Source organism: Chlamydotis macqueenii, chromosome 5 (genome assembly GCF_036417535.1).
Source record: "Chlamydotis macqueenii isolate bChlMac1 chromosome 5, bChlMac1.mat, whole genome shotgun sequence".
NCBI lineage: Eukaryota > Metazoa > Chordata > Aves > Otidiformes > Otididae > Chlamydotis > Chlamydotis macqueenii.
In genome coordinates, this window is record NC_141560.1 from 28,350,735 (window position 1) to 28,367,852 (window position 17,118).

General features: G+C 39.5%; 1 protein-coding gene across 6 annotated transcripts in view; it reads left to right on the forward strand.

The window, feature by feature from the left end:
• The window catches only part of RALGAPA1 (Ral GTPase activating protein catalytic subunit alpha 1), a 137,610-nt gene that overhangs the window by 62,854 nt on the left and 57,638 nt on the right, over positions 1-17,118 (forward strand). For all 6 annotated transcript variants that reach the window (XM_086749420.1, XM_086749421.1, XM_086749422.1 and 3 more), the window contains 5 exons: positions 1,016-1,144; positions 2,138-2,263; positions 3,492-3,550; positions 7,009-7,117; positions 16,289-16,399. In XM_086749420.1, the coding sequence (XP_086605546.1) occupies positions 1,016-1,144; positions 2,138-2,263; positions 3,492-3,550; positions 7,009-7,117; positions 16,289-16,399 (534 nt within the window). The remainder of the gene's footprint in view (positions 1-1,015; positions 1,145-2,137; positions 2,264-3,491; positions 3,551-7,008; positions 7,118-16,288; positions 16,400-17,118) is intronic.

Below are 17,118 nucleotides of genomic sequence, written 5' to 3' on the forward strand. Positions count from 1 at the left end.
TATTTTTCATAGGTTTTAATATGAACAAGTCTGAAAGTACAGTATGGCTTAAACAGTCTTTTTAAAGACTTGTGTCAGAAGTGTGAAATGTTGGGTTTGTGAACTTTTTAAGGAGTGGTTAGAGGCATAGGGAGATCAAAGGTTCAAACATCACTGTTTTCATTAACTGGGCAAAATAGAACTAGTGCAAAATTACTCCACAGATGGCTATGGACAGATCTCCATTTTCTGTCCTCTAACGACCAATTTACACTGCTTTTCTTGCTGGATTTCAGATCTTCCTGTAACATACTGCCATTTAATGGGATATCACTGCTTTTGGGGAATTATTCAAAGGAGGAAAAGGGTTGGGTTTTTGCCAGTCTATGAACTTGCTTTTTTTTTTTTTTAATAATTAAAATAGTTTATACTTTTCCCAATACTTTTAAAAATTGCATAATGTATATTAAGAACTGCTTCACTAAGTCTACGAGAATGTAATATGCTGTGTTGAATAACTATATACCAGAAATGTTATCAAACACTTTATTCCAATTCTTTCTTTAGATTTTTGCTTCCGTATGGTTATACGTAAGAGGCTAATACGTTTTTTGAAAATTATAGTCAGGTGATACTTGTTGGAGAGGATTTAAGCATGTTGTTAAGAAGGTATAATAGCTGATCGTCTCACTAGATCTCTTTTGTACGTATTTAAATGAATGTTGAATAATTTATAGAACTCTTAAAAGCTAAATGTAAATGAATATCACATGTGACCTGTTACCAACCTCATACAATAGTGTCTATGGTTAAATTGGTCTGTAAAGTGTACCACAGTTTACTTATATTTATATGGGTATACTTAAGGAATTTATGTTTCTATGCAACACTTTGCTCAGTAATGAGTGTCTTAATTGCCACAGTGAATTTGCTTTCTTGCTATTTTACTGTCTACCTTTGGTAAATACCTGACTTTTTTCGTTCATTGTTGATCTTGTTGCTGCTCTTTTCCTTTTTTCCCTTTTCCTCCGGGAAGGATATTGTCAATACAATCATCAAGCACTGTTCTCCTCAGTTCTTTTCGCTTGGTTTGCCTGGTGCCACCATGCTTATTATGGATTTCATTGTAGCAGCAGGAAGAGTGGCTGCTTCTTCTTTCCTCAATGTAAGTATTCATCAGTTTGTTCTCATTTATGTGCGAATGGAAAGGGTTTGAGAGAAAACTGAGCAATATTTTTCCTTTACTAGGGTGTTAACTTGTCCCCAGAAGTCAATGTAATAGTTAGCAAATACAGATACTGTCAGTGGTTTGTTCTAGAACACTACACATGCAAATCCTCTCCAGAAAATATGTGAGGAATGCAAAAATGCTGTTGAAGCAGAGAGTCTTCTTCTGCTTTGGAGTTCTTGTAATTGTGACTGCCATTTATCTGCACTTTAAAATATTTTAAAATAAATATCTGTTTTGACTGTACCTTCATTTTTAAAGTACATTTATTACTCCATGTCTCTGCTATGCAGTGACTTTGATGATTAGGATTGAGAACTCAAATCTGTTAGTGTTTGCAGTATTTGGCTGTATTTCTGATGTTGTTCCCCTGGCAACTTCAGCCTTATATACTAACACTGATATGATTACTGAGGTGCTGTTGGCTTTGCATGACTCTACTCTCTCAGAGCTCCCCAGTACTCTCCTCCAATTGTCTGTGAGTTTTGGCTGTTTCTCATGTCATTCCCGCTTTAACCAACTGTGAAATCCAGCCTCCCTCAAGCTACTATCTGAAACCTCTGTCAGATTCTTACACAGTTACATGTCATGTCCAGCAATGCCTCACGCCTTGCCCAGTAGTTTTCCATGTCCTGTTCAATTAGCTGAACCTAAGACTTGAGCCTAGGTAGCAGCACAGTCATTTGTCTGTAGTCCTGACAATTCCTCTGCTTCCTTTTGACCATCTTGGAAAATAGAAACATGGGGCTTGCATGAATAGCGATCCATGGGGCTGTGGTCTTGGTTTGCTCAACTCTATGGAATTTGCAGAAGGAGAAAGAAAACACCTGTGTAGAGTTTCAGACACTGTTCTCTTTTAAGGCAGCTAGAAATGTCAACTTCCTGATTGCAGTAAGAATCTATATTTCTCCCCATAATTTTTTCTTTTAGGCACCAAGAGTTGAAGCACAAGTTCTTTTAGGATCTCTAGTCTGTTTTCCCAATTTGTATCATGAACTACCAGCTCTTCACCCAAACATTCCTGACATTGCTGTGTCTCAGTTTACGGATGTTAAGGTAGGAATTTAAGAGTATTTGGATGGTATTGAGCTACCAATTATATCTTTAATGTGATGTTGCTCCAGGAAATATTAACTGAAATTTTAAGAGTCTAAAATTTTTCAGAAATAATTTCAAATAGATTATAAGGCTCAAGATCCCATAAAATCTTGTCAAACTTTATACTACTAAATGTACTTTATAATTGCTATTAACTTAATAATAAAATATTTTTATATATTTGTAGAAGAAAATGATGTGTTATCTCACCTTTTCAAGCCTACTGTCATTATGGCTGTTTGCAGTCTCACAGATTTAATCAGCTAAGAAGGAGAAGATGGAAAGGTTCAAGATACATTATTTAATTTATTGAGAATTCACAAGCAGTGAAATCCGGCCATGTTCCTAGGGACTTTAGAAGACCTTTATACATCAATAGGTTCTTTTAGATAAACAGCAAAGATTAACGAAGACCTTACCCTCTCAATCATAAGAGTTCAATAGTGTGCTAGTGTACTGAAACCAGGCAGAGCTCGGTTTATGTGTTTAATTGCTGTATGTGTTTCAGGTGTTATTACTATGTCTAAGAAAGGCTCCCCATAAGTTTCCAAACTGTTTCAATTTAGAGAGAGATGTTGGCTTGAAAGCTGCTTTACACCTTGCTCCCTTTTGAGGACTCATTTTGAATTCCTTCTTTCTCATTTTTATTGCGTAATGACTGTTTGCTTGAGTTTTGTTGAGAGTAACTTACAGTTTTATGAACATGTCACTGCAGTTGAGTTAGAATATTTCTTGACGTCATTCTTAAGGCACTATAGTCACTTATTCCGCAACTACTTCCAAAGGCTTTTAAAATCAGTATAAATTTGGAGGGGAAAAATTTGCTTGTTTAAACCTCAAAGTAATAGATACTTTATGTAGTACCCTTCATGGCTATTCACAGAAACTTTTTTTTTTTCTGAATCCTTGATGTTTTGTGGAGATACATTGTCAAGAATTGGATAAATGGTCGAGCAGCTGAAATTAGGACAGTAACCTGTGGGATATTCTTGGGGTAGCACAATAATGAGCATCTGAGTCAGACTAGAATTTTGGAGTAGCAGTAAGTAAACAATCCATCTGACCACAAACCTATGGACTCAACTAAGCAACATGTCTGTGTGTACTGTAATAAAATTCTGATTTTCTGATGCTTCATGTCATGGAGCTATTGGTAGATCAGTGAATATTTTCCTCTTTGTTTTAGGAACTCATAATTAAAACTGTGTTAAGTTCAGCAAGAGAGGAGCCATCTGGTCCTGCACGGTATGTCATACAAAAAGAGCTTTTAAATTAACAGATTCTTCTCTTTATTATACTATTATGAGTTTGATATATTGAAGAGCTTAAAGTAAAACTTTACGTATTTTGTTTATGGTTTTCTTTACCACTGTCAAAACTGTGGTCTAACATGTGAATGTGAAATTGTTTGTAGATAGAGATAATAACAGAACAGACATTTTTTGTCAGACCAAATGCTGGTCTAGTCCAGTCTCCTTTCTCTGATAGTGGCTGGTAGAAAAGGGTGTTAATATGGGTAAGAATATTAGCTTTATGCTCTCCCAGCCTACCCTGGTGTTCAGCTCAGGGATCTTCTGAAGCATCTTCATCAAATAGAGAACTTCAAAGAAAATACAGTTGCCAGTTTTCTTTTCTGTTTCTTAATTTGCTTAGGATTTTGTTCCTCTTAACATCCCCTAAGGCTTTCAGTTGTAGAGTCCTTATATGGGATTGGAACAGGAATCTGTAATGCCTAGCAAGGAATAGCACACCTGTGTGCCTTGTCTGTTTGGGTGGAGTATCTATCTATCTGTGCTCAACTAATAAGTTTTTACTTAACAAGTGCATGATACTGGAGCCACATGCCTGAAAAATGTTACTGAAAGATCAGTTCATTGAACCTTAAAATGTTCTGGAGTTTTCATCAGCCCATTTAGTGATCTTCACTTGAGCTGGTAATCCCTCTCAACACAGGGAAAGGAAGGAATCTTCTGAGATAATTTTAATTTCATTTTTTCCTGTTCTTTTACAGAACTGAGTTCTAAAAAGCATATCACTCTCCACTATGCTTTTGAAAAAGGTGATTTAAATCTGTTTAATTCAGAACATTATTACTGATCCTGTGGCACAGCATTAATGCCTTCAGTTCTGGCAGTGTGGCTGGGAGGAAAGAGGGAACATCCTGCATGTTGCCAGATCCTGTCTGGCTGTGAGGTTACGTATTTATGAGCAGAGCCACATGTGCATCCCCAGCCTTTCAGAGAGCTGAGTTATGCTGCCCACAAAATGCAAAGCTGGACCACTATGTGTAGTAACATTAAATGAAGATTAAAAAGGAATACATTCCCAGTGTTTCTTTGGATTGCCTGTGCCCCTCTCTTTCTTCTAGGAGAGAGATGGATATGTCTTTGTTGTGGGGATAATTGTATTTCTACAGCCCCTGAACCTTGACTGCCTTACTCCTCAGTGGCAGTTTATCCACTGTCTCTTTTGGGGATAATCTCTCTGATACCATCTGCTTCACAGCAGTGCAGAGTTCACCTGGGTTACTATGAGAGGTCATATGTAGGATCTGCATCGTGATTTTGTTGTGTCAGCTCAGCCACTCATAGAAGCTTAATTGTGTTTCCAGTTTTGTACAAGAGAATTTAGATTTCTTGGGACTTTGGTACCTAGCTTTGTGTATCACTAGCAAGTGTGAATGCTCTTATTGTTACCCAAGCTGTAAATATCTGTTCCTTTTCTCTTCCACAGAGTGTCAGCGTTTTATGTTTCGTTACATACTTGACCCAACTGAGCTTCAGGAAAGTCAGTTATATGAAATATGTTCTGCTCTCAGATCTCCACCTATAAAGATTAATAACTGTGTTAATCAAATTCCTCTCCTGCTGCTGACAGTCTAAAAAAGAAGTGATAGGTTGATGAACTCAGTGTGTTATCTCTTTTTCTGATTGTACTGTTAAGGCTGAGATTCTTTCATAACATTGTAGCTACATAGGTGCACAGTTTTTTTAGAGACTACTCTGAATCATGATAGTGAAACTGGTGTTCGTGATAGAAACCTAACAGTCTCCTAGATACTTTGCACATCAGTATGTCATCAGATGTGGAATGGATCTCAGTAGCATGAAGAAAACCTTAAACAGTAAAACGGACTTAGAGCTGTCCACTCTTCTGTATACTAAAGGTTTATTTTCTGAGTCAGCTTACACAAGCTGTCTACATTTATTGTTAAATCTCTTCTATGTTCTTATGAAACATATACTGTGGAAATAGGAGAAGTGTAGATTGGGAAGGGACCAAGAGTACTTCTGTAAGCTCTCCCTTCTCTGAGGCTGGAATGTGTCTAAAACATTCCTGGCAATAGCTTGTCTAAATAGTCCTGAAAAGTCCTGAAGGAAGTTACAAAAATCATAACAGACTGTTTCAATACTTATCTAATTTTTACAGTCAGGTTGTTTTTTGTGGCCAGTATATAGGAGAAATATTTTCTCTTTGAAATTAAACTCTTCAGTGACTTACTGCACGTTGGAAGATTTCTTATAATTTCCTTCCTTAATTGTGATCTAGACTCAGTACACCCTTCAACTTTTCCTGCATATGTAATATTCCCCAAAGCTGTTTATTATTTTTGTCACTTTTTTCCTAGACTCTCTCAAGCTTCTCTTTGTTCTCAGATTGCATTAATCAAAATGTAATGGAGGCAGTCTTGCAGTTCGGATTTCAGTGACAGTGTTCAAAACAGGGTAGTTTGACATCTTATTTACACTATCATGTAGAATTAATTCCAAGGTGTATTTTTGCTACCTATTAGCAGTTTCATGATTGTGCATAACCTTGAAGTCCTTTTTCTACAGCACAGGCTTGATAGTCACTTCTGTTTCTGTTTCTATTCTAGCATATGATTTTTCCTTCCCAAATGTAATGCTTTGCAATTCCCATGACGTGCTTTCATCTTGTCAATTTTGGACTGTTCTCCAATTTGATAGAGAGGATTTTGAGTTCTGAAATTTTTTCCAGAGTATTTGCGGCCTGTGTTCTTCAAGATAATTAGTAATGGTTGAGAAATTGCTTAAGCTAACTCCTTAACATTTCTGAACAAATGTCATCAATCTCTGCTGATTTGAACAGATCTATCTAAATATTCTTTACCTTTACACTTCTTTTCCATTTCCTGATTTTAAATGAAGAAACAACAGCAAAAGCTGAAGTATGTAATCACAATATGTATACTGTCTCTAGCATTCATTTACCCCTCCTCCCTTCATCTTTGTTTGTTGTCAGTCTTTAAAAATGTAAATATCTATGAATGAATAACATTGCTCTCTCTTGTCTCGGTGTCCCAGAAGCTATAAACAAACTCATGTTGGGGAGGAAGAACCTCCCACCACAATTTTTACTTTGTTTTAAGAAAATATATGTGAAGTTCCCATACATTGATTTCAGGTATTATTTTTAATCCAAAAAGCACATAGTGATGCCTTTTGGATTTTTCACTTGCTCAGAAGACTGCTTCCTTTGTCCTTTCCCATGCCTTCACCAGGGTGCTTGGGATCTTTTCTCATTTTTAAATAAGTTACAGCATTATAAGGTTTTGATGTAGTTCTTTTTGAAATATTAAAAACATATTTGTTAGAGTTTAGCAAGACATATAATGAATCATACAAATTGCACGTTTTTGCAGCATGTTTCTCAAAAACTTGTCCACCAACATTGTTTTGCAGATGTGTTGCTCTTTGCAGCCTTGGTATTTGGATCTGTGAGGAGCTAGTTCATGAATCACACCATCCTCAGATCAAGGAAGCATTGAATGTGATTTGTGTTTCTTTAAAGGTGAGAGACTAACACTTTTACAATGTATATTGCCTTTACCTGTAAAGATACTTTGCCTTTTCGAAGTCATGATCACATTTTAGCATCCTTACTTCACTTTCATTTTCAGTCCTTACAAAAGACTGAATTCATTTTAACTGGTGAATCTCTGAACTCTGTTAAAAGAGATCTTTACTTTTATTTAAGTTTGGAGGAAATGGTGTGCTCGGTATAAGACAGTGTATCCTTATCTTATATATATCATTATCCACTTCACTCTAACCTCTGCCCTTTGGAGAATAGTGGTTTATCCATCATCCAAGATTTCATAAATAATTCCTGCAATTAAAATTTCAGCAAAACCACTACTGACTTTGTCTGACTCTGTTCAGCTATACACCTTCCCACATCCTGGGCCCAAGCTTCCAGCAGGATTTTCTGCATCTGTTTGTAACTAGATCTAGGAGCCTGTGGTGAATTAACCTTAGGTGAGGACCAAACTCTCGCACAGCCACTCACTCACTCCCTTTCCTCAACAGGACTGGAGGAGAAAACAGGATGAAAAATCTTGTGGGTCAAGATGAAGACAGGGAGATAGATTGCTTACCAGCTGCTATCGTGGGCAAAACAGATTTGACTTAAGGAAATTAATTTAGTTTATTGCTAGTTAAGATAATTTGGGCAGTGGGAAACAAAGATAAAATTTAAAACACCACCTTTCCCTGATGTCCCCATTTCCCAGGCTCAACTTTGTTCCCAGCTCCTCTGCCTCCTACCTCTTCCCAGGTAATGCAGAGAGGATGGGGAATAGGGAGTTATGGTCAGTCCGTAACAGTTCCTCCCTGCTACGCCTTCTCCCTGTTCCAGTGTACCCGTGTGGGTTCTTCCACTGGCTGCAGTCCTCCAGGATAAGCCTGCTGCAGTGTGAACTGTCTGTGGACTGCAGTTCCTTCAGGAAATAGCCAGTGCTGCAGTGTGGGGTACTCCAGGGCTGCAGTGTGAATATCTCCTCCAGCATGGTGTTTTCCATGGGCTGCAGGAGAATCTGCTCCAGCACCTGGAGCACCTCCTCCCTCTCCTCCTTCTCTGAGGAGCTTGCTCTCTTGCTGTTTCTTGTTCCTTTTTTTTCCCTTCTCTGCTTGTGTGTTGTTTCTGCCCTTTCTTATATATGTTTTGACAAAGGCTCCATACGCTTGGCTAGTGAGCTCAGCTGTGTACTTTGTTGGATCCATTGCAGAGCTGGCTGGAACCTGCTGTGTCTGTCATGGGGCAGCCTCTACCCTCCTCTCACAGAGACCACCCTGTAGCCTCTCCATTACCAAAACCTTGCCATGTACACCCAATACAGATCCATACAAAGACTCTGGAATACAGAAGTGTCAGAGTCTTTCCTTCTCCAGCACTTGTGTCTCTAGGCTGGCCATGGATGCTGAGGGAAGTCGCATTCCTCACTAACTGGCATCCTGGGTTCCCCAGCTCTGATTAATAGTACTCCTGAAGCCTCCATGGTACATTCTCCTGGCACGTTGCGAAAGGGAAAGGCCAGGGTAGAGAGGAAACTGGTAAAGATCCCCGTTTTGTGCGACATCTGCCGTCATATGCAAAAAGTCTGTCCCAAGCCAAGTTGCTGCCTTGTGCTCTTTGGCTGTCAGACTGAGCAGTGTAAGGCGGGGAGCGGGAAGAAAGTGGGAAAGTGACAAGTGCAAAGGCCAAGCAGAAGTTTCCCAAAGCTTCTCATGCAGCTTGTTCACCTGCCCTCTTCTTGCCCCCACCAATCAAATCCCGTTATCCCCATATCCTTACTACGTTCTGTGCCTGTTCACTTCTGAGTTCAAGAGCCATTGCATTATGCAGTATTGCTTCTCAGCCCTGGCCAGATATTTAGAGAGAGGTTTAGAGTACTTACACCACATGCATGGAAGCACTGGAGGATGTTTGTTTTCCTGTGGCAAAGTGCTTTTCTATGCTCATTCCAGAACAAGTCATTCAGGCCAGTACCTGTTAGAAAAAAAAAAAACTGAATCCAAAGACAGGTCAAGGGTTGTCATAAAGTTTATGTGAATAAACTAGCTGTTGAAAGGGAATTCTGGTGAAAAGTAAAGAGCATGTGTTTTTATGGTTATTATTAAAATTTATTTCCAGGTTTTGATGAAGCATGCTGTAACACTGGGTAATTTTACAGTTTTTCAGAAGGATTTACGTTTTCCTTTTTAACGGGTGTGGTGGATTGGCACCAGCTGGCAGCCAGACTCTCACCCAGCAGCTCACTCACTCACCCACCCCCAGGAGAGGGGCGAACATAGGAAGAACAGCAGTGGGTGCCTGGCTCCTTCCCACGGAGGCCATCCCTGCAATCTCTTCTACCAAAACCTTCCCACCTACACCCAGTAAAATAGTTCTGAAACTAATTTGTAAGGTAAAACTTTATAGTCTCTGGTAGTCACCGTGCAATTCTGTATAAACACCTTCACATTAAGTTTGTGAAATCTAGGATGATTTACTGTTTTGGAATTTGTTGTTTTGATTAAATTAGTACACACAGTGATTCTCACCTGGAAATGCAGCTTGCTCAGATACAGGTAGTTTATTGCGGTGAAATGCCTATAAAATACTTCTGAATAGAAGAGATCTTCTGACATTTGTCTGCCTTTCCTTTTGTGAATGGCACTGTCGTGGTTTTGTTTAGTAGGGGGGGGCCTAAGGTGGTAGCTTCTGTAGGAAACTGCTAGAAGTCGCTCCCCTTTGTTCTGGGGACTTGGCCAGGCCTAGGGCGGACCCTGCTGCTGGCCAAGGCCGAGCCGATTGGTAGCAGAATGTTCCATGATAACGCCTCTGCGATAACGTATTTAAGAATGGGAAAACAGAAAAAAAAAAAAGGAGAGAAGAGAAGATGTGAAGAAGCTGAGCGGGGGCAGAGGCGCAGAGGGGGAGGCGCAGGCCTCATGGGCCTTGCAGGCCTCACCCTCTGGCCTCTCGCCAGGCAGCCGACTGGGCCCGACTCGGTCCAGCCCAGCTGCAAGAAGTGGAAAGGAGATGAGAAGTGAATAAGATGTAAAAAAAAAAGATCCTGAGAGACATCTACCAGCCTGTTGTGAGGAACGGCTGCAGACGCCAAGGTCAGTTCAGAAGGAGGGGGAGGAGTAATGCGGCTCCTGGCCAAGATTCCCCTGCAGCCTGTGGTGACGACCATGGTGGAGCAGGTTGTCCCCCTGCAGCCCATGGAGGTCCACGGAGGAGCAGAGATCCACTTGGAGCCTGTGAAGGACCCTGTACCGGGGAAGGTTGGATGCCTGAAGGCAGCTGTGGCCCGTGGAGGGGCCCGCTGGGACAGCTGTTCTAGAGGGACTGCACCCGTGGAAGAGATGACCCACGCCGGAGCAGTTCCACAAAGGACTGTGGCGTAGGGGTGGGACCCCACAACGGAGCAGGGGAGGAATGTGAGGAGTTCTTCCCCCAACCATGAAGCAGCGGCGTGAAACAATGTGATGAACTGACCACAACCCCCATTCCCTCTTCCCCCCTGTGCCGCTCGGGAGGGGAAGGTAGTAGAGATAATGTTAAGCCCGGGAAGAGGGAGGGGTGGATGGAGGTTATCTTGTTCTCTGTCTCATTATCCTGCTGTTTGTAGTAATAAATGAATAGTTTTCCCCAAGTCAAGTCTGTTTTGCCCGTGACGGTAACTTTAAGGATTTCTCCCTGTCCTTATCTCAAACCTCGAGCCGTTTTTCCTTATATTTTCTCTCCCTGTTCTCTCCGAGGGTGGGGGGAGTGAGAGAGAGACTGCGTAGTCTGGTCCCAATCGGGGCTGAACTACGACAGTTATTTTGGCGCCCAACGTGGGGCTACCACCTTAGGCCCCCCCCTACTAAACAAAACCACGACAGGCACTTTTCTGAAACTAGACTCACTGATTTCAACTCTGGTCATGAGATTTTGTGTTGGTGGTAGTATATCAGCAGTATATTCCTTTCATCATCTCTATTAAAAAGCTGTACATTTCTGGCTTTTTTTTCCTTGATGAGTGTTTTTGTTTTCCTACTTTTTGCAAATCTTTTTTATATTAATATTTTATGGAATAATTAGAATAGTATTTAAAACATTTTAATTTTTAGCGTTTTGCAAACTTGTATGTTTGTAAACAATATCTTGAGCTTTTTAAATATTTCCCAGTTTATTTTCAGAACCTTTCTACATGCTATTTTTTACATCTAGTCTTTCTGTATATACAGGTTGATAAAAATCAGGATGTACGCATGTTATACAGGGCTTGTGTCAGATGTTGTGGACTATTCTTTTCAGCAATGGGAATCTGAAACGTATCAGCAAATCAGCTGATCACATCCTGTGGAGCAGGATTTGAGTCTACATCTAAAATGAGTAGCTGCAGGGCTTTTAGTATTAGACTCTAAATTGCAATTTCCTGTTTTACAAAATCACATTCATCCTTTGCAGCTTCAGTAATACTATCTTCCAGTGTTTTCCCCTTGCTTTTTAATATCCCTTAACTAGTGCATTTTATCAAGTTCCCATGCAAGTTTGGTATTAGGAAAATGATGCTGTTTTTATCTTCTGCAATTTATCAAAGTTTGAACTATTTTTAATATTGGCATTCACTGTGATTTCTCTTATTTTTCTTTGACATATTCATTAAACCAATTATTTGTATCTCATTTATATTAAGCATAAATTACTTCTTGAATGAGAAGACAAAGATTTTTGTATTTCTACTTTGCTTTGCTTTGTGTTGGGAAAAGCATCTGGAGCATACTGTCTTTTCTCCTGTTCTGAGCAGTGGTATACATTCACAATAGAGTTTAATCATGACATGAAAGGTTCATAAATATATCGTGGGAGAAACAAATTAGCTCTAATTTGTTACCTAAGCAATCTCCTGGCTTCCAAGTAGTCAGACATTTGAACTCCCAGAACGCATTATTTTCTTATTTACAGGATAAATTAACGGATAGAGAGCTATAGTCGTAGTCCAAGTTACTGGTAAGTACAATTGACCAAATAACATTGAATAGGAAAGTTAGCAATAATTATATGCCTATTTCTAAAATACAGAGGCATATTCAGAGCTGCAGTCCGGCTGTTCACTCTGAATATAGCTAGCACTTCTCCCAGCAGCGTGGCAATGCTGCTGTATCTGTGTTAACCTCTGCTGAAGTCTGAGCCCAGAGGATCTTAACCAGTCATCCAGACCCCTGCATCTTGTGATTACAGTGTGCTACTCTTGAAAATGCTGGGGATACATCACAAAATTGTGTTGTACAGGCTTAGTTGAATGAGTGCTAAATATAGGTTATTTGCAAGTATGGACAAGTTAAACTGCTGATGTAACATCCAGAATGCAATGGACCCTCGCAAAGATGAAAACTATGGTAAGACTACCCTTCTGAGAAAAGCCCCGAGAGTTAGGTACCAGGCAGAGTGCGGGTTCATTGAAAGGTGTGGGTTTTTTTTTTTCCATCGAGTAACTTTTAAATATTATATCTACAGTTACACTACTAAATATAAAATATCAAAGTAGTGAATTCTTATGCTTTATAACATACAGCGTTTTCCAGAGGTAGGAGAACAGTGAGTGAAATGTTTGTAGCATTGCACAGCTGCCTTTGTGCCACATCTGAAGGCTACTGGAACACAAGTCGGAACAAAGCAGCTGACTGGAAAGGGGTGAATTGGTTTCCTATCCAGCATAAACTCAGTGTTGCTGCTTGAGTTCAGAAAAATGTCCTTCCAGCACACACAGCTCTGTAACTGTCTGTTCTAAAGTGTCTGTGCATTCTTTTGAAATGTGATATATTGACCATGCTGGGACAGATTTCTGAAGCAGATTAAGGATTTGATCTGTTTGCGCCAATCCCCATGTTCTTGATGAAAATGTCCTACCTGGTGCTCTTTCCATGAATAAGAAAATTCCAGTGCACAAGATTTGAATTCTATTCGTATTAATTACTTTATACCCTTCAGCCTTTCTGTGACATTTATGTCTCCACTGACTTTTGTTCCCTTTCTTAAATTAAAAATTAAAAAAAATTATCTTCAACCAGAGAACAGAAAGAGGTTAACTAATTTGCCTAAACCAGCACTAGAAATCATTCACTTATCTTCGTTTTAGAGTCTGATGATCCTCTTTTCAAAAATAAAAACAAAACCAAAAAGACAAACAACAAACCAAGAAAATGCTCCCTGTTTTTTAAGTAGTGAACAGCTGATAATTCAAAGACTCTGAAAAGTCTCCAGGCCTTTTTCTCAGGTAATTTTTTCTTAAATTCATTGATCTGGATACTCTGTATTAAGCTACTCTGGTTTGTCCAGCCATTTTGTCCTTTCTAGTGACTTTGGTTTTAGAATCATAAAATCATAGAATGGTTAGACCTTCAAACGTCATCTAGTCCAACCCCCCTGCAAGGAGCAGGGACATCCCCGACTAGATCAGGTTGCTCAGAGCCTCATCCAGCCTGGCCTTGGAATGTTTCCAGGGATGGGGCATCCACCACCTCTCTGGGCAACCTGTCCCAGTGCTCTACAGCTTGCATTGTAAAAATTTTTTTTCCTAATATCCAATCTAAATCTACCTCCCTCTATTTTAAAACCATTACGCCTCATCCTATCACAAGAGACCCTACTGAACAGCCTCTCCCCATCTTTCCTGTAGGCCCCCTTGAGGTACTGGAAGACCGCTATCAGGTCTCCCCAGAGCCTCCTCTTCTGCAGGCTGAACAGCCCCAACTCTCTCAGCCTGTCTTCATAGGAAAGGTGCTCCAGCCCTCTAATCATCTTCGTGGCCCTCCTCTGGACCTTCTCCAACTGGTCCATGTCCTTCTTATGTTGGGGGCTCCAGAACTGGACACAGTACTCCAGGTGGGGTCTCACCAGGGCAGAGTAGAGGGGGAGAATCACCTCCCTCGACCTGCTGGCCCCGCTCCTCTTGATGCAGCCCAGGATGTGGTTGGCCTTCTGGGCCACAAGAGCGCATTGCCGGCTCATGTTGAGCTTCTCATCCACCAGCACTCCCAAGTCCTTGTCCGCAGGGCTGCTCTTGATCCATTCTCCGCCCAGCCTGTATTTGTGCCTGGGATTGCCACGACCCAGGTGCAGGACCTTGCGCTTGGCCTGGTTGAACTTCATGAGGCTGGCATGGGCCCACCTCTCCAGCCTGTCAAGGTTTTTCTGCAAGCTTGTAAGGATGTTTCCAGCAATCTGGATTTGATCTCAAATTCTGTAATCAAATTGTTATGCTTTCAATTTTATTTAATTTTTTTTTTTTGGTTGTCACTCGAGCTTGAACACTAGAAGCTGTATCCTGCTTACTGTGCTCTTACAATGTACTTTCACAGCACAGAGAGAGGCTGTCTCATGAAGGATAAAAAATAATGGTGTTCTTGTCATAAGCTCTGAGAAGACTCAGGTGTAAGATGACTGCTATGTTTTAGTTAAAAGCTGACAATAACAGAAGTGCATCTGCTGAGAAACAGAAGTCAGAATAAGAATTAACTCCCCTGTGTGCTCTGATTTCTTTCTCTACGGCTGACTTATAAGAGCCATTCGTAGTCTTTCTTTATGCTTACATAGATACCATAAATAAAAAATGTTTATTAAAGCTGGTATCTTTTCTTTTCTTTTGAAGACCTTAAATGTAAAAAATGATGGCTCTGCTTTAGTAAGAGCTCAGGGCAGAGTTTTCTTGCAGTGTATTTTCCACCTTTATATTTTGGCCATTCAAAAATGCTATTTTGAAAACGTTAATTTTCTGCTCAGGCTTCATTGCTCAGGTATTTCAGCTTTCTTAAAGATTTTTTTTTTTTTTTTTTTAAGGTTTGTGAAACACACCCTTCCCTGAAAGGTTAATAGAACGGGATTGATTAAGAAAACAGTGTCAGAAGCCCAGGAATTATATATAACCATTTTTGCAGCATAATTACCATTTTCTGAGTTCAGAAGTAGACACTTAGCCACCTTGCAGAACACACTTAGCTTCACTGCTAAGTGAAGTGAGGTTAAAACAGGTAAACTAGTTTATAATTCTTTTAATAATACAGGAATTCTGGTGTCACTGATCTTCATTGGAGAACGAGTAGGATTGAGATTCATCAGTATTATGGTTTGGAATACTTGTTTTCAGTAAAGACAGAGTATTTTCTTGAATAAGAATGTATTTAAAGTCCTTCCCTTGGGATTTTTGCGTGGGTTTTTTTTCATCTGTGTAGTTTGTGCTGTCTTCTGAAGTCTGTAGTTTTACTGTGCTAATAACCCTTTTGCTCAGATTTTTCTTTAGGTCAGCTTTGTGAGATTTTCATGTCCTAGATGAATAAAATTCACTTGTAAAATTCAGTTTGTGCTTGTTGTTTGGCACACAGCTTAATGTTTTAAGGCAAGTACAATGAAGGAAGAAGCCGCAATTACATGTCCTGTGCATGAATAATTTAAGGAACTGTATCCTTGTGTCTTCTTCTGTTTGTTTTCCCTCTTGGGAATGTAGGGCAGTGTGTGCCTCCACTCCCAAGGCTGGGAACTAATTATACAAATGTATTCACTTTTACCTTGACCAACACAGGAACTTAAACATTTTAGTAAGTGTGGAAGGTACGCTCCAGTGCAGCAACGTTCTGCTGCCTTTAAAAGAAAACAGAGAAGAGGAATTAAGCAAGCCAAGGTGCATTCCTTTCCATTCAGACAAGTGCTGTACAGACCAGTCACTAGCAAATAGTGAACAGTTAATGTCACTGTTAGTACTGGATCGTGCATTTTAGATACATGGCTGTTCACCTGCCTTGGTTCTGAAAAAAGACCTCTGATTTCAGAATTGGATCCTTGGATTTTTGCAGTGATGAGTTAGTATTAATAATCATTGAGGTAACAAGAAATGAATTTATTCTTCCTGGCTTTGTGATACTGTACTAACCAGTCTGAAGTTATTTAGGAGACTTCTCTCCCTTTTCCATCATTGTGTGCAACTCCCTGATTGTCTCTCCCGAACCTTTGATGTTAACTGCTAACATTTGATTATGACTATAAAATTACTTTTAAATTTTGTAAAATTTAATTCTATTTCTCCTTCAAATAGGTCCATAAGGAACTATATGTATAAAAAACATCACTGAAATTTCTGACCACCTCACCACCTGACATACTCTTACGTGAAATCGTGTGGTCATTGTTACTGTGCTGTGTTCTGTTTTCTAGTTTCCAAATAAAACAGTAGCCCAAGTTGCCTGCAGTATGCTGAACATGCTGGTACATTATGTACATAGACTTCAAGTATACCAAGCTGATTCACCTTTAAGAATTATTCAAGTAAGTAATTTTTTTAAATTTTAAATTTTAAATTCTTTTAAATGCAACAGTAAAATGTATTTCCTTGGAGTTAAAATACCAGAATATTGACCACTGTATTTCATGAAATGTTGACTTAGTATGAACATAATCTTACTGAACATTAACAATAGGGGTTCACAGCACACTTACTTGCTAACTCCAGTGTTAACACGTAAAATGGCTATATCATGTTTATTTTTTTTGATACAACTATGTAATTATGTACATGAGAATGTTGTCAATAAAGTCCAATTTTTTTAATATTAAATAGCTTCAAATATATTTATTTAATTTTAGTGAGGAAGTGATTACTTAAAATATGGATCTACAGTTGTATTTTGCATATCCGTATGCAAAACACTTTGTATTAAAATGTTTCAGTATAAAGCAAAAATAATTATTTTGAATACACTTTAAATAACAAGGAAGTAGATGATGGCCTCTGTGAGTCTCAACCACAGAGAAAAGATAGAGGTCTTCCAGGTAACTGGAAAAAGAATTGTGTGGAAGCTTCTTAAGAGGTGTAGCGGGTGTTTCTCTGCTCCTCTGCAGTCATATTGTTGATTGAGTGGAGGTAGAGTGTTTACAAATTGTAGTAGTTCTAAGAAATAATGGAGCTCAAATAGTCCTGTACACAAACCCACATTGGGCTCCTTCCTGCACCCTACACTTGTGCTCAATCAAGTTCTCTTCCTACA